The 19,328-nt window shown below is 47.8% G+C and overlaps 6 protein-coding genes across 6 annotated transcripts; 2 read left to right on the top strand and 4 right to left on the bottom strand.

Moving 5' to 3' along the window:
* Positions 1-363: 363 nt before the first annotated feature.
* Positions 364-3,228, bottom strand: BT62DRAFT_737377 (aryl-alcohol oxidase precursor). The gene is made up of 12 exons (XM_043182089.1): positions 3,192-3,228; positions 2,991-3,120; positions 2,685-2,937; positions 2,552-2,633; positions 2,339-2,499; positions 2,171-2,277; positions 1,910-2,114; positions 1,638-1,844; positions 1,168-1,568; positions 1,024-1,102; positions 631-956; positions 364-570 (listed from the first exon to the last, which is right to left on the bottom strand). Exons 3-12 carry the CDS (start codon positions 2,791-2,793, stop codon positions 475-477), a joined length of 1,773 nt encoding a protein of 590 aa, XP_043032944.1. The 5' UTR covers positions 2,794-2,937; positions 2,991-3,120; positions 3,192-3,228; the 3' UTR covers positions 364-474.
* A 5,248-nt stretch (positions 3,229-8,476) lies between these two features.
* BT62DRAFT_737361 (uncharacterized protein) lies at positions 8,477-9,710 on the top strand. Its single transcript, XM_043182088.1, has 3 exons — positions 8,477-8,999; positions 9,051-9,530; positions 9,588-9,710. Exons 1-3 carry the CDS (start codon positions 8,617-8,619, stop codon positions 9,649-9,651), a joined length of 927 nt encoding a protein of 308 aa, XP_043032943.1. The 5' UTR covers positions 8,477-8,616; the 3' UTR covers positions 9,652-9,710.
* BT62DRAFT_1081595 (uncharacterized protein) lies at positions 9,610-11,447 on the bottom strand (the record flags this gene model as incomplete). Its single annotated transcript, XM_043179682.1, has 6 exons — positions 9,610-10,433; positions 10,483-10,807; positions 10,860-10,875; positions 10,936-11,011; positions 11,062-11,142; positions 11,195-11,447. The coding sequence occupies 6 exons, from the start codon at positions 11,445-11,447 to the stop codon at positions 9,769-9,771; spliced, it is 1,416 nt and encodes a 471-aa protein (XP_043032942.1). The 3' UTR covers positions 9,610-9,768.
* Positions 11,448-12,219: 772 nt separating this feature from the next.
* On the top strand, positions 12,220-14,003 carry BT62DRAFT_938995 (uncharacterized protein). The gene is made up of 5 exons (XM_043187636.1): positions 12,220-12,603; positions 12,655-12,888; positions 12,944-13,057; positions 13,115-13,183; positions 13,235-14,003. The coding sequence occupies exons 1-5, from the start codon at positions 12,425-12,427 to the stop codon at positions 13,881-13,883; spliced, it is 1,245 nt and encodes a 414-aa protein (XP_043032941.1). The 5' UTR covers positions 12,220-12,424; the 3' UTR covers positions 13,884-14,003.
* An 89-nt stretch (positions 14,004-14,092) lies between these two features.
* On the bottom strand, positions 14,093-16,781 carry BT62DRAFT_1057937 (drug:h+ antiporter; the record flags this gene model as incomplete). Its single annotated transcript, XM_043178587.1, has 13 exons — positions 16,332-16,781; positions 16,166-16,279; positions 16,046-16,117; positions 15,980-15,997; positions 15,861-15,927; positions 15,639-15,808; positions 15,473-15,585; positions 15,281-15,431; positions 15,076-15,227; positions 14,969-15,027; positions 14,816-14,918; positions 14,519-14,765; positions 14,093-14,307 (listed from the first exon to the last, which is right to left on the bottom strand). The coding sequence occupies exons 1-13, from the start codon at positions 16,477-16,479 to the stop codon at positions 14,093-14,095; spliced, it is 1,629 nt and encodes a 542-aa protein (XP_043032940.1). The 5' UTR covers positions 16,480-16,781.
* Positions 16,782-17,068: 287 nt separating this feature from the next.
* BT62DRAFT_1013961 (uncharacterized protein) lies at positions 17,069-17,565 on the bottom strand (the record flags this gene model as incomplete). Its single annotated transcript, XM_043178135.1, has 3 exons — positions 17,069-17,258; positions 17,320-17,421; positions 17,513-17,565. 3 exons carry the CDS (start codon positions 17,563-17,565, stop codon positions 17,069-17,071), a joined length of 345 nt encoding a protein of 114 aa, XP_043032939.1.
* Positions 17,566-19,328: the final 1,763 nt, after the last annotated feature.

Here is a 19,328-nt window from a genome sequence, read left to right as displayed (position 1 = left end):
GGATGTTGATAATCCAGAGGACGACAGCTTGTTGAACTATAGGGATGTTGCTTGAAGGTGTCGACGTGGCTGTTATTAGAAGGGATGCCTTGATCACAAGGCATCGGAGGGCGTATGTAACGGACGGGCCCGTTCTACTTCCTTTTTCGTAACATAAACCCGGACTTTATTTGAACTATGCTTATCTATGCACTCCACTCTTATCTACGTATAAATACTTGGTCGTGCCTAGAATTACGCCAGTCTTTCTTACCTTTTCCCCCCGAATCGAGGTGTCTTCAATCCGGTCCTTGATTCGTCCTTGTGTGCCGCTACTGACTATCATCGCTAACGTCACAAAATAGCTCCGTACAAAAATATCTACAGCAACCCCGCCCCGACCCGCTCCGGCTTGCTCATTAATTGAATTCCAAGATAGAGTAACAATACAAAAATATTTATATACACCATCACGTACAAAAAATCAGAGTTCACTCAAATCGGTATGCCCCAGCTCTTTTTGATTAGATCCGCCCCGCGTTCCGCGAAAAAGTACACCGCCGCCTGCGTATGCCCCGCCGGAGGCTTCGGCTACAAACAAAAAGGCACAAATCAGCACAACGACGAAGAACAAAAAAAAAAAACACCCACCAAAACACTAGCATCGACGATCCTCACGCCCTCGACGCCTTTCAACACGAAATCGGGGTCGACGACGCCCCAGTCCGCCCCGCGTGGCGACATGCTCGCCGTACTCAGCGGATGATATATGCTAGTGATCCCGTTCCTAATATCATCATCCGTCGTGTTGGTCACCAACTCAATGATATGCCCGTCCCACGCCGGACCCTTGACAAAGTCCTGCGCCTTGGCGACAGCCTGGCGCATGACTTCGATGTCTTGCGGGTTCGAGAAGAAGGCGGGGTCGACGACGGGCGGTGAGAGGGGGTCCGTGCTGTTGATCGTCACGGAGCCACCTGGACGACGGAACGCGTCAGATTGGGGACCAAGGACGACATGTATATATATATGGAAGATACATACGAGAAAGAGGGCACAGAACAACGGTGTTGATCGCGAAATAATCGCCCGTCGGGGGGAATGGCGCGTGGTATATCCCGTTCTGGTATGAAAAGATGATAAACCATTAATTCTACCCCCCCCGAAAAAAACACGCCGAAGGCTTACAGAGAAGATAAGCTCGAAATGAGCAGTCTCGTTCCCGGCAGACGGGTCAATCGCCAACGTGCCATCGGGGACCCTCAACCACCCAAGCTGACTCGTCGGCATGCTCGACAGGAAACCAGTGCGATTGTACAGCCACTGGTCAAGGACCTCCTCCTGGTACGTCTCGTTCCGGAAGTAGACGTTCTCGAGCGTGTCCGTGTCCGTGACGAGCCAGTTGAGCACCCATCGCGGATGATCTGTGAGGTTCTTCCCCACGTCCGGGAGATGAACGGTCGACTCGATGCCGACAGTGGCGAGTTCGTCGGAGTCGCCGATGCCGGAGTGCAGCAAGATGTTCGGGGTGTTAAGGGACCCTGCTGAGAGGATGATCTCTTTCGATGGGGAGAGCGTCTGCTTGGTTACTAACGTGGGGCAACACGATCATCAGTTTACATCGAGACGATGATCAGCGGAGCGGGGGGGCACCGTACCTCCGGAATCCTGGGTAAACTCCACGAGATCAAATTTAGGAGTGTTATTGCCATTGCTCTTGGAGTGATTACTGCCAGACTGAAGGATGCGCGTAACGTGGGTGTGTATCAGGACGTGTAGGTTGGGACGGCTGATGTACTTGGCGCCGAGGTATGAAACTTCTGAGCTGCTTCTGGTGCCATTGCCGACCGTCGTCTGCATCCATCCTGAACGTTAATCTGATCAGCGCGCCATTCATCGTAATACAGAGGTGAAGGAAGAGAGAACTGACCGACACCGAGCTGGTAGCCCGAGTTCATGTCAAGGTTGAACGGAAATTCATCGGCTAGGTCTGATGTGGTCTGAATGACGCGCTGGTCTGTTCCGCGCGGGTACCCAGGCAGCGTTATAGACAGTATGCCGTCGAAACCATGCACCTCTGGGTTGAATTGACCAGTGGTATTGTGATGATCGGCGGGCTGGACAAAGCGTTCGGCCTAGATGAAACATCAGAAGCCGGCTCTCGATGTCGATGTAGAGAGCGCAGACGAACCCTGCGGATATAAGGTTGAAGGCTGTCCCAGGACCAACCCTCGTCACCCGAAATGGCAGCATAACGGTCATAGTCTTGGGAAGATCCGCGAGTATATACCATAAAGTCTAAGGATTATAATTAGAATTCTACCACGAGGATCGCGAAGAAGGAAATGATTGAACGTACTAACGGCACTACTTCCGCCTAATCCAAATCCTCGTGGGTAGGAGATCGGACGATTATTGAGCCCCGCCTGGGGAATGGTGGTATAATTCCAGTCCAACGGTGTTTGAGGGACAGCCTGCGGGCAGAAGAATGGAACTTCGGACACAAGGACATCGGCGGTGCTGAGTAAATGATAAGGACAAACAGAGGAGGAAAAGAAATGAATATTCATACGATGCGCCAGCTTCAATGACAAGAACAGATATATCCGGCTGCTCAGTAAGACGATTCGCGAGAACGTTTCCTGCAGTTCCACCTACGACAACGAGAAAGTCGATTGAAAGAGACGTAATTTCAAGGAGCGTACCGCCAATAATGATAAAATCAAAATCTGTTGTTGGTAGGTCGGAGAATTTTTCGTAGATGAGGCCGAATGCGCTGGTGATCAGTGCGAGGAGGACGAGTTGGAGACTCATGACGACTCTGCAATGAATAGAGCAGCTGAATGCGCTTGAAAGCGAAAAGACAAAGGAGCAGACGACAGCCAGTGCAATATATAATCTAACACAGCTGACTTGTGTTATATACGGGATGTAATTATAGGATTAAAGCCAATAGTGCTAAAATTAAGTTTATTAGAGGTACGTTGAATAAGGTGAGCGCGCGGACCCACATAATACTGCGAAGCCCCACAGTACGCGCTAAGCGCATCAGGAGATTTCATGTCACCATCCGACCAGAGCTAGTCACTTGCACAGGGGGAACCATCGCTATCCGTATTGAGTGATCCGGTCTGGCCGAGCCTTATGTCATAAATGTCAAGCAAGACCTGAAACATGCTCGCGAGTGGGTGAGGCAGTTGAAAGACACGCACAGGCTTCATCTTTCATCTGTTCGGTGAATACAGTGGGCGATGGCAGATGTGACACGACGGACATCTACCCCCGGAGGTTAGTCTCGCTGTCTATACGCCAAGAGCCACGCGTACCAAAGTGTCCCATCGAACCACTTCACCGGCTCCAACGAAGCGTGTATCTGCTTCAACGATGCAAGATCTCACCTTTGAAATACATCCTAACGACTCGACAGCCACCAGTGAAAGGATGAATCGTCCAGGGCACACATCAACAGTTGAACCTTAGTCATCGTTGACCGTGCCTTATACAGGGCACCATCAATAACGAAAGCTGTCTCCCCTGTGGTCGCCGCAAAAAGACCGTCCTAAGGATAGTTCAGGCTAACAGACCCCAAAAATAAGGACGGCAGCGATGACTATGACAGGTAAGCTCTGGAAATAAGGGGCCGTTGGCAATATCTTTTAATGGGGGACACGAAACGCAAATGGAGTGACATTACGATCGCTGCCACAGCACAGTGAAACGGGCTGGCGGGTGTGAAGGCGATAAATGGAAGTAAACGGTGAAAAAGAAACGGAACTCGCTCTCTCCATTGTTTCCTTGTCCTAACCGTATGGGCGTCTCGAAACTTCACAATGCTTGCGGCCAAAAGCGGGATACCATACGGCGCTGCGTTTTGTCAGGATAGTACCATAGAACAACATAGCCACTTCAGGTCCGAACATACGCGTACAACGAGAATAGTGGGGGTAATATGTGCCGGGCAGAGGTGGCGAATGGAATTTGTACGCGAATTTCTGTTGATCATTATGCACACTTGATTCGATCATCGCTAACGAGACAAACGAAAGATTCGAGGGAAGATCTGAGAGACGGAGTAGGCTCTTGCGAGGCTATACGATTCACGCGGCAGGAAGGGATATTTGAAATCGATGACGTCGTGGCACGGACCTTTTTGATGGCGAGCTCCGGCTGCTCGTGCCTGTGAATTCGAAGCTTGATCGCAACACATCGACATTGTGGCGCCGAAGCATCCCAACAACGAAAAAGTACGGCAATGGTTCCGACTCCTGCCCAAATGTTCACGTGACCCCGAAACGTACCTCCCCACTCCAACGTCGCTTAGCTCCTGTTCACGAATCCCTGTTCTCGACCCTTTCTTGATGGCTCCTGCTTTCGTCCAATTCCCAAAATATCACTTCAAACACAGTCCTTCATTATCTTTCACTCACAGGCCGCTATCATCTACCTCAGATTACTCGGCTTTTTCGCGCTCGTTGTCATTCAAGGCCAGTGCGGTACAATATAAGGACAATGATGACTATTCAGGCTGAACAAAGACATCGGCTGTTGGGTGGCTTGACCAATAGGCAACGTATAAATTTACACTCGTCGCCCCGGTCCATCTCTATATTTTTCCTTCCTTCTTCAACCAAGATTTTCGTCGCGATGCTATGAATTTCTTCTCTTGCAAGGGCTGTGGAGAATCCCTCGACCCCGTCGCCGGCCCTTCCCGCTGTATGCTCCTGCTCCATATTTAGGTGCTCGCGTCAATGTTATCACACAGTGCGTTCTCAATCGATCCTGCTGTTCGCCACGATAACAGAGAATCTTCTTTCCAGACCAGAGAAAAGCCCTCACCTGTCTTCAGCTCCGATAGCTCATCCATTCATAGACCAACATCCACGAATCGACAGTATTAACGGCATCACCTAAGGGGAACGACTCCATCAAGGCCGTATTATTTTCTTCTGATAGATGTAAGTTTAATAGACATTGCCGCTGCTCCAAGTTAACTTTAAGTATACAGTGGAACGCCAAACCGTCCCTGTCACCATCGAATACCAAGGCGGACCCGATCATGCATCTGAGGTGCGGTATTCCCGCAGACAGGCACAATACGCTAAGCGTTTTCCGGAGTAAACTATGAATCGTGCTATAGCGAATATAAGGAACAGCACTGCGCCCAAGGCGTGGTATAATAACGTCATGGTGTTTTTTGTTCCTCAGCAATGGCGCTTATGTTGACGCCCAGAAGGGGGCATTTGCCATACATCAAGCTCACGTTCGAAGCACATTCTAGTCCAGCGTACATGTACTAGTTACAATAGATCTGACGATACATAAATGCGATGAAGTCCAGTCTATGTAATCTGTATCAGAGATATCCATTGGGGCGCATAACCTTCTGTAGAAATGGAATAATATGAGCCGTCCGCGATGGAAGTTCAGGACGTAGCCATCCTACCAACCCGCCACGTAGCTCATCGGCACCGAATTCAGTCTCTGGTCCTCGTCAAGGCAGTGTTGCCGTACCAGTGAAATCGGCATGATGCTGGCGGCGAGTGCGGATTGCCGAGGCTCCCCTCACTATGGTAAGACTATCGGGCGTTGCCAATGCCCCAAGGAATTCAGCAAGAATCGATCCTTGCCAGTCGCACTGAACCTGACCACAGGCTTCACCCAAAATTCTCTGCTTCTATCATCACATAATTCGACACTGATTCTAAACTGTTATTCTGACAGGTGCCTATTAGATACGTTTTTTCCGTATTCATTTAGTGGACGCGTTTGAACATAACAATACTTGCAATTCCTGCGAATACTTAGCTACAATTAAACGGAATTGATAGGAACTTTCAGTGATCTACAGTGAGTACTAATAAAAGAAGCCCCACTTTTGGTTGACTTCCCGGTGGCAGCTTATTTCCGTCTCGGTCTCCAAGTATATAAATATTTTGATTGCGATTATTTTCAGGCGTCGGCTATACCATCTTAGGTTCCCTCGTGATAACCCAGTCGCCGGGCTTTCTCTCACTCGGCCACAACGCAACGTGATCAGTCTCCACCAACACGACACTTTCTGATAAAGAAACGCAGGAATACAGATTGATTGGCGCTATGCTCGATTTGAGCGATCTGGCCTTCAGATGCCGTGTATCAATCATATCAATCCATGATTTCACGCCCAAAGACTTCGCGGATTACGAGTTCACGGCGTCGCGCCACATGGTCTTAATCCATCGAAATCTATCACTTTCCTCGCCGCTCGAAAAATATCACCTCATTCGCGACAGGTACATGTCCGACATCGCCCGGCTCTGCTCTTTACCCCACCCCTTCATTCGTAGCAGAGAAAAGCGCAGATTTCTTACCCCGTGGATGGGACGAAGATATCAAAAAGAAGTCCATTCTGTCTGCGAAGCAGGGAGACCGAGAAGGTGTCGCTGTTTGGATATCCCGGCTACGTGCTAAAAACACTCTCCTCCGTAATCTCCATCACGATCGCAACAACGACGATCTCCTCGTGCTTTTCAAGCAAAACTTAGAACGCTACTTTGCTGACTGCCAAAATGGAACTGACACATCGGCGAGGAAGGCCGTCGATCGATCTTACGAAGTGGATCCCACGGATAAAGCGCCTTGAGGAAGACTGATGCGTTGGGAGAAGGTCCTCCTAGCAAGATCCATTACGGTTAGTATCTCGCGTCCCACATCCCCAGACCGCTTCCGGCGTACAAATACTTCGAAACGCAGGCGTTCATGCTCCAGTCGCAGCAGTTCCGATTCTCGGCACATCTAACGATCCAGATGCGTATCCTCCCGTCTCCTATGAAGGGGGGGATCGCAGGCGACGTCACCGCTGCAGCGAAAGCGAAAGGAATACTGACCGCCATGGGAAGCCACCGCTCTCACCAACCAGCAATCGTAACTCCACGCGCGGAACCTGTACCATCTCGCCCTCCAGTGCCATCCCAATGCCTGTCACTACAACCGAATTGAAGACAGGGAGGTCTCCATCTCTGGTATCCATCGCGCCATGCTCGCCCCCGTCGTCAGCCATCACGGACTGCCTGCCCTCACAGTAGGTCAAGGCAGATTATGGAACGAAGCAGCGGGTGCTTCAAGTGTCGCAGAATCAAAGTCAAGCACCAGTCGGACAGTGGTCCGTTCGGCTGCGCTAGTAAAGATACATATCGAGGGATCACGCTGGCTAACGGGGTTACGCTTTCGAGTGATGCGAAGAAGGTTCCTTCAGCTACTACAACGTACGAGGCGAATATTTCTGTACAGCACATGTTGACTATATCAGTTTTTTGAACCGACCACAATAGCTTGCTTGTTAGAATTTAGGTGCTGATGATTCGGAAGGAAGCGTATTGGACTCGAAAGGAAGGTATATTACATCGTACAGAGTAGGGACAGTGGAGGTTCCGAGTCAAGTGAATAGGTACGAAAATGTCGAAGTACAAGGTAAGCAGTAAATATATATAAATAGAATGTGACATTAAAGCCGTGAAAACCGAATCTCAACATTGCTGTTCTTTTAAATGTGCACGTTCATCCTTTACAGATGAATTGGGCTTCCACATTGTCCTCTTCTTTTTTTAAGCCACGCCGATTACCCAGCATAAGGCAAATCCAAGAAGGGAGAAACGAAGAAAGATAAGTCGGCTCAGATCGGGCCGATGGCACTGATCACCTCAAATACAATATGACGCCATTAGAGTGAATACAATGGTGACCTTGCTCGTGCTACTACGAAGTTTCTACCGCCAAGTCCTGTCCTGTTTTGGATTTCCCCAAGACGAGTACGTCTCGATGCGTCTTGTGATTGACTGTACGTTTACATTGAAAGGCATTAGAATCAATATCTGCAGATAAACGGCAACGTGTATGATGAATTGTCTCAAGTTCGCTTTTTCTATCTTTAACTCCATTTTCTTCATGTTACAATGTCGAAACATTTCGGACCCCTCCTGCGCCCTGCGCTCAGGCATTGCCTGTCTCGCACGCGTTCTACTTGTACAATTTCAAAATGAATATATCAAATCGCCGTTGAAGCATAGACGTGGCAGTGCCACAGCTCCTCCCTTTATCGATCCATTCATCCATTCATCCATCCTCAAGCCACAGTCCTGCATCAAGTTGGTCCGTAGATTGAGAGGTTCATGCATACATCCCGATGAACGTCTTAGTTCCCTACTACGAGTAAGTGCAGTGGAGCCACACAGTACCGTCCTGACTAGCGTTCGTAGCAAACCACTGCCTGCCATCCCATTGGCGTCGGTGGGATCCGTCAACAAAATTCCTCCAGAATTACTCGCTGAGGTCTTCATATGGTTCTCAATGGTGGCATCCAATATTTCAGGAGTCGGCGAAAGTCCCTGGACGCTCACTCACGTATGTGGGCTTTGGAGAGAAATATCCACCCAAATGCCATCGATATGGGCCAAATTTTCATACACAAAGTCCACGAAACACCCTCTACCTCTATTCAGGACCCAGCTGGTTCGGTCAAAACGGGAGCCGCTATCGTTCCACGTGGATTTCTCATGCGACGCCCTGATTTCGGTGGAGGATCTACTCCCGGACACGATAGGTCTGTCCGTTTTCGATCTGCTTCTCGCAGAGTCTGATCGCTGGGTGGATGTGACTCTCATGATTCCCGATCATGCCCTCCGCGTTTTCCTCAAGATGTTGACCTCCGTCCGAGACGAGTGTTATCTTCTCCGGACATTTGCCCTCCACCGAAGGACACGGCTGTACAATCCGGACCCCCTTCGTATGCTGGATTCCATGTTTGTGACAGCGCCCAGCCTTAGTACTCTGAGATTATTCCCCTTCATTAATGCCTCTTTCCCATGGTCTCAGATATCGGTGTTAGAAACCAGTTTCCTCTCAGTCGACGAAGAGCTAATGGTCATCAAAAACGCACCTCTCCTCCGAACGCTGAAAACCTCTAGGATATATATGAGTTCACGACTCAGAGCGCCTGATCCCGTACCCTTCGTTCAGACGTCCCTAGTCTATTTTGTCCCAGTGTACACATCTATTTTACAAAATCTCGTCCTTCCCTCGCTCACCCACCTCAGGTCTGAGTTCTATGTAGGCAAAGACCAACTCGACGCGATCTCCGGGTTCTTTCGTCGCTCTAGACCTCCCCTTCTTTCTTTCTCGATCTTTATCGAGCTCCAACATCCCACTCTATCAGACGATCTCATTCGGCAAATCTTTGACGCTCTTTCCCCCATACAGACTTTGGTGAAGCTCAAACTCGAGCTAGGCTTTCCAACGTCGGAGCATGACTGTGACTTGGAGTCAATATTCCACGTGTTACAGGGATCTTTGTTCTTATTCCCAATGCTTGAGAGGCTCGTCATCCAGGCATGGAAGGGGATTTGTAGTTTGGGAGATATCCTCGCGTTGGTTCTCTCGCGCGAAACTATCCATCCATTGAAAACACTAACGGTGGACTGCGCTGGGCTGGCAAAGATGAACAGAAAGGCAACTTTTAGCTGCTTGGAAAGGCTCCGGGACTTTCGGCATAGAGGTCTGCAACTCACCTTGATCGTGTAAGTGGGCCTTTTTTTTCGCTCGTTACAACGGATTGTGATGGTCATTTTTCACAGAAATGAAACCAAGTTTGATTGGGAGTCGTATGTGGTGGGACCCTCTCTTGATGATACATTCTAGACAAATGCGAAGCGCTGCGAAGAACTTGGCGTTCGGATCTCCCAAAAAAAATTTTACAACAAGGCATAGTAGTAGAAAGGCGTCGACAGCGAAAAATATATCATAGATGTCACATATCTAAGTGATGGTATTGGGAGATGGCAAGTTTTGCGGATTTGGAGGGCTCTCCCCCTGCAATCCACGAATGTTGCCTGTCGCCTGCCTAAAGTCCTCCGAGTCCCTGGCCGTCTTCAACTTTCGACTCCTCCTAGGAAGCGGTATCCGTTCCTCCTCCAATTCGTCCTCCAAATATCGGCTCCCCTTCCTCCCTTTATCCGCCTGCTTGACGAACTCCAGCATATGCTTCCCAACTGAAATATTCGTCCGGACGTCGCGGAAAGCTTCACGAACATCTGCCCGCATGTCCTTCACCAAGGCTGATAGATTTTCCTTCTCCTTGATGATACTCGCGAGAATGACGATAAAAATGACCTCCACTGGTGACACCTTGCCCTTGCCATTCTGCTCGGGAACTTTGATCTCCTCGGCACGTTCCAGCGCCTCGATCATCTTCGTCCTGAATGAGTCCGATACCTCGGCTGTCAGGTCGAGCCATTTGGTCAGGGTGGCGCCAAGAGCGATGTTCTTGCCTTTGGGGTAGTTCATGAGGACATGCGCGATGACGGCGTAACAACGGAAATCAGTAGCACGCGAGCGGTCATAGGGAAGATTTTCGAGGGGGTACGCGTTCATTAGCTCACGGATAAGCTGGGCTCGAGGAGTGTTGATAACTTGCAATTTCTCTGTCTAGGCATAAATCGCCGGATACTCGCTTAAAACACAGACACATACCTGAAGGAGTTAAGGCCATACCCAACTGGACACGTTGGAAGATGTCTCGTTCGCCGTCATCAGTCAAGTCCTGATATTCGACACATACAACCTGCTTGTTTGCAAACAATCGACAAAGATACTCGGGGAGCAGGTTCTTTTCCCGTTTGCTCGGGGCCCCAGGGTTGTCTTTGTACCAATACTTTTCACCCGTCTCACTGTGGGCAGGATAATCAGTCAAGGACAAACGGGAAAGATTATCGCAGCGCACTGGTCTTGGTCTAAAGCAGTAGAAATACTTTGTCAATGGCGAAAGACCAACGAACGGGCAATTCTTACGCGGAATCTATCATGAGATCTATGAGATAACAGGATTATAAAATGAACGAGTAACTCACCAGACCTTCCATGAATCTATCGGGGAGTAAAATAGCCTATTAAAGCAAAGAAAAATCAAACTGGGTGAGTACGCACCTATGAATTGACGTAAGTCTCTGCTTGCCGTCGATACAAGTCTTGGTTTCTGTCCCATCATCAAATGTGTTCACCGCTGCTCTTGAATAAGCCGGGCCCAACAAATGAGTAAAGACAGCTACGCACCGAATATTATCGGCGGTATATAAAAGTTCCTCAAGACAGAATCTACGAGCCCTGTTTGCTTTTGTTGAGTCCAGACAACATCTATATGTTCTCCGTGAAAACCAGGAAAACGTTTTTCAGTAACATGGCTCACCTCGCTGGTACTCAGGGTCCAAGTTGATATCATTCGACAGAATCTGTTCGTACAGTGCCTGGGCCGTGTAGGTCGTTGCGCGAGGAACCTTGAGCGCATTGCTCAGCTTGTACTCGTCGGGATCACGCCGCGCAACTCGCTTTGACGAAGACGGCATGGTACGATAATCTTCCGAGCGAGCGTCATCGTCAGATTGTTCATCGTTCAGCATCCTGTCGTCGTTCGGAGCGACGAGGTGGTGGTCAAAAGGCATGTGATCTGAATTACAAATTTTTGCGATTGTCAATGCCGAATGTCGGACCGGTCTTCCTGGTATCATCACGGCTATTTCTTTCTTCCCTCCGTCTTCCGTTGGTCCACAAAACTACCGTAACCTTTCACGTGTGCGGAATATTTCACTGGGGATTAAAACTCAAACGCGTTAAAAGTCCCCTCCTTCCTTCATTTCTGCCAATCTCTGTCGCTGATGATCTGACAATGCTGTGTCGTAGGGGACTCAACCACGTGGCGACTCAGATCTTGACTTACATTGGAAGCAGTCCAAAATGGCTACGGTTTTCTCACATCTGGCCTTAAGGCCATCATGTGAATTGCCTTCTTTCTCGTGAACACGACAAATTCTTGATGATTACTCCCACTGATATATGATTCTGTTACTTTTCTCTCAGTTATCAAGTTCCACACCCACCGACATGCGCATTATTTGATGAATGTTCCATACATACTCGGCTCGGTACGTGACACTACTAAGGATAGGATATCCATATCTGCTGCTGATATCAGACACGTTAGCATCTTTTCATTTAAGTTCATCGAATAATTGAATTAGCAGGAATTTCTTACGATCCTGATATCACCGGTCATCTTCGGCACCCTTGATGGAAACTGTTGCCATTCCATGCCCAGTGTGGTTCTTGAAGGTCGTTCAGATGATTCATAACCGATTCTTTATTTTCGACCTTGTTCTACAGGTTGGGATGAATGTTGTTCTTTTTCGTGTGTGTCTTCGCGCAATATCGGTGATTAGATTAATTCTGGCAGAAAATCTGTTCTCACGGCCGTCCCTCTTTCCTTTGTCCTTCGGATCCAAGTCAGAGAAGAAGTCCATATATCCAAGAAAAGATAATGATATCGGAGACCTAAAAACCCACGATATGCTTCTTCGCTGTGCGTTCTGATATCAGAATGAAAAGCTGATCAGTTTTCGTCTCATCCCAAGGTCTCGTTCCAATGGCGGTATATCATCTGTATCCCAGACTACTGATCGATCACGTGTTTACCCCTCGAGTCGGTGCACCAACAATATATATCGTTCTCACCGCAGCGACTGTCTATCTTTGTGCGTCTTGCATAAACCATCTTCTCGAGGAGCCTCCAGGTGAGGCGGAGATGCTGCTACTTATCGTTTTGTGAGTCGATTCTCGCATTACACCCTAGACGCTGACACTTTGAGGCCATAGATCCGGCCTCAAGTTCATTATCTCGAACGGCTTTTCTTTCGATAAAATTTCAGGAAACGTGACCGCTGGGACACTTATAGAGCTTCACTGGAATCTGGATAGTAATAGCGACACGGAAGAGTTAATATTCGAACGGAGAAATCTCATCTCCCAATCCTCTGGGCAAGGGGATTATATAAACACCGTCCCTAATCAGACTAATGGAACACTGAATGTGACCTTTCCTTCACCAGGGTACGTCTAAATTATCTTGTTATTGAGCACCACTTCACGAACCGTCCCTTTATAGAAAATTTCTCATCGAAGTCGTTAACAAGAAAACCCAGTCGGTCAGGGCGAGCAGTAATACCTTTTACGCTGCGCCTCGTGCCGAGACGAGTCCCAGTAGCATTGTATCGCCCTCGTGTGTTTCGTTTCTTTTATCGGAATTCGTGCAGGCTCTGATGTCTCTATCTTGAAGGTCTCAGGGAAAAACGGGATCTCGCGCTTCTCCATCTTCCGGTTCAGCGCCAGCGAATGGATCAGTTCTGTATGTTTCCATTTCTCTTGTCCATGTGCACGCTCTCATTTCTATATAAAGATCCCAGACAAAAACGGCATCCTTCCTTTCTCCATCTTCCAGTTCGCCCCACAGCGAAACCTCATCTGCTCTTTCCTCACAATCCAGAATACTCGAAATAGTCGGTGCTGCAGTTGGTACCTTCGTATTCCTCCTGGTCCTTCTAGGGACACTCATATACACTCTACACCGAAGACAACGAGGCAAGCGATACCCTGCTATCTTTCATAGAGACATGATGGTCCGGAAGCGCTCGAATCCATCGCTTTCACCTCTCACTCCCACAACAAAGGATTCGGATACTTACAGCAATGACAACTTAGGCAAAGACACTTCTTATAATTCCAGAAATGCCCCCGATAGAGACGACCTTGCTAAAGGATTTTCGGAATACTCTCTCCCCGCTCCTTTAGGCAACAGACCGGAGACTCCGTCTCCAGTTTCCGCTTACACCGACCGCCAGATGGAGCTACACGATGTTGTGGTGAAACTGAAGATGGAACTTATTAGGCTTAAGACAGAATTGAGGCGGGGTGGAGATGTGAAAGCGGAGATTGATGCGGTTAAGAGGAAGATCACAGGCTTGGAGGACTCATTTGAATCCGCATGGGCACTTGAACATACCCATGACATACCGATTAATGTTTCGAACATGTTGATTTCGAGGTGAAGAATGGAGACGCAGACCTTTTAGGCCCTAAGCAATGATTACAGGACATGACCATATCAAACAAAGACCGACATTACCGTATCTCCATAAACTATACTTTGACTGAAAAGAAGTACAACCATTTAATAATTCTCGTTACTCAATTGAAATAATTCACGGGACTGGTTGACGAATAGACATACGAACAAAGAAAACGAAAAACAGTCATTTTAGGCCTTCTGGTCCTCCGGACTCTTCTCACCATCCAATTGTTCATGATCGACTGCATTCTGTATATCACCGAGGTGCCAGTTTGGCATAAAGAATGCCACTATCAAAAGCACAACACTGAGGACGACAGCCACGATAAGCATGACTTTCATAACATCGGAATATGCTGAAAATAAATGGATGAATACCGTGCAGCCATCGACGAGAAGGTGAACTGTCAACCAGAAATGACCCCTTCCCGAATAGTATTGCCCCGAGGATAGGTCGTTACGGTAATAATACTTGCGTATAGATCCGCTCGCTCCTCAGCCGAGACAGAAGGCAATTAATGCGCTAGTTTATCCGGCATCATCCCCGTCCGAATAGCACCAGCTGAACGACAAGATCGTCAATGACATTTAATCGTGCGAGGCAACTAAACGCACCAATTCCACTTCCAATGGCTCCCCTGATCTCAGTCAAGAGAAGAAAGACTGCAGTTAACATGGCAACATCGATATGCGGAACGCTGGCTTGAGCAGCTACCTGGATCGTGACGGATGCCATGCCGCCGCCCACGCTTTGGAGGATTCGAGTCCAAACAATCTCTGCGTCTGATGCGTTGACACCGCGAGAGTGAACCATGAGACCGACGCCAAGCAACCGGATGCATAGACCGATGATCAACATAAGCTGAGGACATGATGAGTGAGGGTCGGAGAAAGCAAATGCAGTCAAGTTACCTTGTATCGATGGAAATAACGCATGGCTACACCAGTACAAATGCCAAAGAATGTCAGCCCCACGGATTGCGTCTGGATGAAGTAGGTTGCATCGATCAAGGACCTGTATACAAAGTCAAATAGGTTCGATCTAAACATAAAAATGTCCTGTACCATCGTTTCACGACTAGAACGAAAGAATAGAGGTACAAATATGTGAGATAGAACAGGATCTGGTCCATTGTGAGCATACCGGATCAAGGAATCGAGGGAAAACTCACAAAATCAAAGAATCCAATCAAACTTGCACCCACGACACTCTTGTTCTTGACGTACCTCAACGGAATCACCGGGAACTTGGCAAACTTGAACTCCCAAGGACCGATGAGAGGGAAAAGGACACAGCCAATAACCACCATAGCGATCATTGATGCTAAGAATAACATCGTAAACACCTGGAAGAACGCGCTATAAGTATCACCCTACGGTTGTGCCATTCCCCTTTCGCATTATCTGCTAGCGTAAATGGGAGCAAGATCAATGCGACGCTTGTTCCTATGAGCGCCAAGCCGAAGATGTCGAGCTGAGAGGCAAGGTCGAGCACTTTCTTGTCGAAAGGTTTGTCCTTTCGCGCATCCTTAGTAGTATCAGAACAGGCGGGTGTACCAGAACACATACCTCGACAGGCTTTTCTGACACCAAATTAAGTCTCTTTGCTTTCCTCTCTGCCAAGACGAGCGTAACAACGAGCGGAGCCAAGGATGTGGGAATCAAGATCGCGAACATCCCATCTATAGGAAGCTGAGTCAGTAACTCACTACGAAGCGTTGAGACCAGAGCTCACATCCCCATCTCCACCCAGCGCCGTTGAGGACCTGCGTGCTGATGTTACTGCAGATGAAGGCATTGATAATGAACGGGAGGGACATCAATCCGGATACAAGACCACGCCATTGAAGGGTAGTTATGTCAGCGATAATGATTTGGGTGAGTAGCTGGAGGCCTGTGTAACCACTGGTGTGGTAGCATCAGTTACCATCTTCGAGAGCGTTGAGGGCCAACTTACATAGCATATAAGATGATGCCTCCGGCAATTGTTTGGATGCTATGGGCGCTTGCAATGACGATGTAACCTAATTTACAGTTTAGTAGTGACGTAAATTTGATGGATAGTATACTCTGCACCGAGGACATAAAATATTACTACGAAATCTCATTAATCGAATGCAAAATAGAGTAAGGGCGACTCACAAACTGTAACGTATGCTGCTCCTCTTGATTGAACATCGGCGACCTTGGCAATGACAGGTTTCCCACATGCAACTAGAATAACGTTAGTCATCACCCGCTTCCTGAATGACTATGGTTCACTGATGATAGACTGGGCGACCTGGATCGTACTAATAAGACTGTGGTTGTTCAAAGAAGACGCCGCGAATGCAAGGTCCGCCCAAGTTGTCTGACCATCGAGAGAATAGATGTACGCTGACAGACCAAGCATACAACCCCATGAGAAAGACGAAGAGGAGTAAAATACGACAAACAAACCCAACGAACAGGAACCACTTGGAGTACTTGCCGTACACCTTATGTGTAGCTTTAATCTTCGCAACACCGCTGTGCGCGACAACCTCCTCAGCGCAAAGGTGCGGCGCCTCGCTGGAAATGCTCTTGTTATCCTCCATGGTGGATAGAAGGAGTGCAGCTTATGTGGCACCTTCTTTTCTGCCAGCCATATGGTAGAGATGTCCTCTGATAATGATCTGGTTCCTTATCTGATAAAGTAGGCCATGATCCGAAGCAGATCGTGCGAAATCGGGTTTTTGGCCGGCCCGTACATTGACAATGTTATAGGAGATCAGTCCTTCTTGGGCAAGCCGCGATAGGCGCAAAGTTACCTGTTGAATAGAGAAATAGTAACTTATGGGGACCGTCGTGGAAGGACATGGCTATGCGAGGTGAAGAAGCTCCACCATATCCATCAGAACTGCATCAGCAATTGTCCCTCACCTCCGGATGGATATGAGCAAGATCACCCTTTAAGTCGTGAACGGCTCCCTTGGTGACTGCAAGTGAACATCTTACCATTGGACGGGAGCGACATCAGGCCATTCGGACATCATGTGCGTGACGTGCCCTGAGCGCAATAAGTTAGGCTTTTTTCGAACTGGTCAACGGTAGTTCGAGACCGGACGGGATCGGTGGAAGAATGGGCCGAACAGCGTGATTCATGGGGGAAGCAGTCGGAAGCCCGACGTTGGTTTTGAATCGCGGTCACATTTGCCTAATTCGAAATCTGTTCCAGAATTCCCGGGTGACCACCGGAACATACGAAGACCGTTCAATGGCATCAGACGTAGTGCTAAATGTCGTCGACGCTCGATGATATCGTATCGAACAAACTTTAAGGAAAAGCATTATTGCCAAGATGACTACACAACCAATGGTCGCTCCCACGATGATACTCGTAGAAAGGTGTGTTCAGTTAGATTGCTGCCATGTTGCACATGTCTATAAATACATACATGAGCGTTACGAATGGTGGTAGGAACGACTCGGGTTTACCCTGAGCCATGTGTTTCGTTGAAAAGACCAACAAGTCAAGCTGGAGGGCGAAATCCTGTGAGCTGCTCATTGGAATTCAGAAGCAAGCCATCGACCATCAGAGCCAAAAACCGTACCTTTTTTTTTTTTTGGAAATTTCAGAAATTCTTAGACCTATTGGTAGCGTAGGTGGGAGAAGGCGAAGGCGGATTCAGACCGTAGCGCATGTCCGTTTAGGGGCAGGGTAGACATAGAGCGTACGTTTCCGCAGCTAGGCTGGACAATCTATCCGTCCACCTCCCGGACACTGCAAGGGTTCCATGTGGTGATGAGAGTGGGATTCGAACCCACGCCCTGTAAGCCCAAGAAAAGGGAACATGATGGATGAACCTTTGCTGAACTAATGAATGTAACATGGTGTTTGATGATGGTTGTGCTATCACATTGGATGGTGGTTGGTCCATGCTCGTAAAGCCATTTCAGAAAGTGATATCAGTTTCTGACAATCAGATGACCACTGAAGCCCCTACACCATGTCAGCGTAATTTGCGCAACTGTGTCAACATTGAAGTATACCATCAAGGAGAAGGTCGTCTGCCTCTGTGGTCCGATAATAACTTGAGACAGGGCCAACAATTGAACATGACACTCCCGCTCAGCGAATGCCTGAAATTGAACATACTGTGACAGTGGCATCAGTATACATGTGACCATGAAAATGTCTGCACATACCTTATTTCGCTGAAGGATATGTGGACAGGAATGATGCTTCCAGAGATATCACCAATATCCAAAGGTGCAGAGATTGTTGAGGGACTGGTATCAATCTTGACAGGTATGCCAAAGGTGACTCGCAAACAGGCACCCACGTGTTGTATCTCCTTCTAGTTGCTTCAATTTGTCTTTATTATCTTCTAAAGTCTTCACCTTCCCCTTGATTCTCTTGGCTTCGTCTTATCTGCCTCCGGTGACTCCCTTCTTCCATTATGACTTCTACTGACCCCTTTCTCTCTTGCTTTATACCTATATGATTTAGTCTTGACTCAAATACTGTAGATATGATTCATCCTACTTAGTTGTTGTATCATCCAATTATCTGTACTTTCCTATGGCTCCAAAATATCATGTACATTAGTATAAAGATGTAGGGATGACCAATACAATCAGAATTGTCTCATCACTATTCCCTCTGAACTGGCATCAGATTTAAGAGGATAGGGTGATACCTCACTTGATCAAGTGCAGGCTCATAACTTTCTTTGTAACTTGCATTTGTTTGAAAGAGCAGAGTTTACTCTCACACTCATACATTTAGTGGTCCTATCAATGTTCTCGACACTGGTCAGAAGCACTCAAGTGGGCCAACAATAGCTGCTTGCTGAGCTGGGATAATTTTCATGCAACTTTCCTCAGAGAGTTTGACTTGCTAACTTGAACTGATGAGTTACACTGAGAGATGGACAGAGTTCCCTACTCAGAGGATATATCCAACTACTGTTTGAAGTTTGAGAGGGTGGAGAAAAGTCTCTGTGCTGCAAGTGACAGTGCATATGGGTGCTTTAATGTGGTGAACAGTACCAGCATCACATATAATGCATCTGTCCATCTTGACAGTAACTGTGTGCTCACTACTTTTAAATGTACATTGTTTTTATGACATGACATTTTACCTCTGATTAGGCTCATCTACTCAATTTTTCCAAGGTTGAGCCCTACACTGTATATGGTATGTTGCTCAATGCTGTCTATTCTTTTGCTTGCATACCCAGATTCAGGAGTACTCTTTGGAGACTGTGGAACTGTTATACTGGCTGACTTCTCTTCCATTACCCAGAACTACACCTTCACATAAGGTTCCTCTGGCATACATGGTCTTGCTCTTCTTCCAAATACCATGTATCTCTATGCTGCAGATGACAGTGATAACAAGATCTGGACATTTGGCATCAACATTGTAACCAGAGAACTGATCAGATGCCTCCACCAAAGG

This window comes from Guyanagaster necrorhizus, assembly GCF_019112545.1.
Source record: "Guyanagaster necrorhizus MCA 3950 unplaced genomic scaffold BT62scaffold_73, whole genome shotgun sequence".
Classification (NCBI taxonomy): domain Eukaryota; kingdom Fungi; phylum Basidiomycota; class Agaricomycetes; order Agaricales; family Physalacriaceae; genus Guyanagaster; species Guyanagaster necrorhizus.
Note: the sequence above shows the minus strand (reverse complement) of the source record. Positions and strands in the feature narration are given on the sequence as shown.

What these genes read in the sequence shown, in the direction of transcription:
- BT62DRAFT_737361 (XM_043182088.1), top strand. Translation starts at nt 8,617, where the DNA reads ATGATTCCCGATCATGCCCTCCGCGTTTTCCTCAAGATGTTGACCTCC. An exon ending in CTAGTCTATTTTGTCCCAGT is followed by an intron (nt 9,000 to 9,050) that starts GTACACATCTAT and finishes CACCCACCTCAG; the next exon opens with GTCTGAGTTCTATGTAGGCA. An exon ending in CTGCAACTCACCTTGATCGT is followed by an intron (nt 9,531 to 9,587) that starts GTAAGTGGGCCT and finishes CATTTTTCACAG; the next exon opens with AAATGAAACCAAGTTTGATT.
- BT62DRAFT_737377 (XM_043182089.1), bottom strand. Translation starts at nt 2,793, where the DNA reads ATGAGTCTCCAACTCGTCCTCCTCGCACTGATCACCAGCGCATTCGGC. An exon ending in TTCAACCTTATATCCGCAGG is followed by an intron (nt 2,115 to 2,170) that starts GTTCGTCTGCGC and finishes TGTTTCATCTAG; the next exon opens with GCCGAACGCTTTGTCCAGCC. An exon ending in TCGTCGATGCTAGTGTTTTG is followed by an intron (nt 571 to 630) that starts GTGGGTGTTTTT and finishes TTTTGTTTGTAG; the next exon opens with CCGAAGCCTCCGGCGGGGCA.
- BT62DRAFT_938995 (XM_043187636.1), top strand. Translation starts at nt 12,425, where the DNA reads ATGGCGGTATATCATCTGTATCCCAGACTACTGATCGATCACGTGTTT. An exon ending in ATGCTGCTACTTATCGTTTT is followed by an intron (nt 12,604 to 12,654) that starts GTGAGTCGATTC and finishes TTGAGGCCATAG; the next exon opens with ATCCGGCCTCAAGTTCATTA. An exon ending in AGTAGCATTGTATCGCCCTC is followed by an intron (nt 13,058 to 13,114) that starts GTGTGTTTCGTT and finishes TCTATCTTGAAG; the next exon opens with GTCTCAGGGAAAAACGGGAT.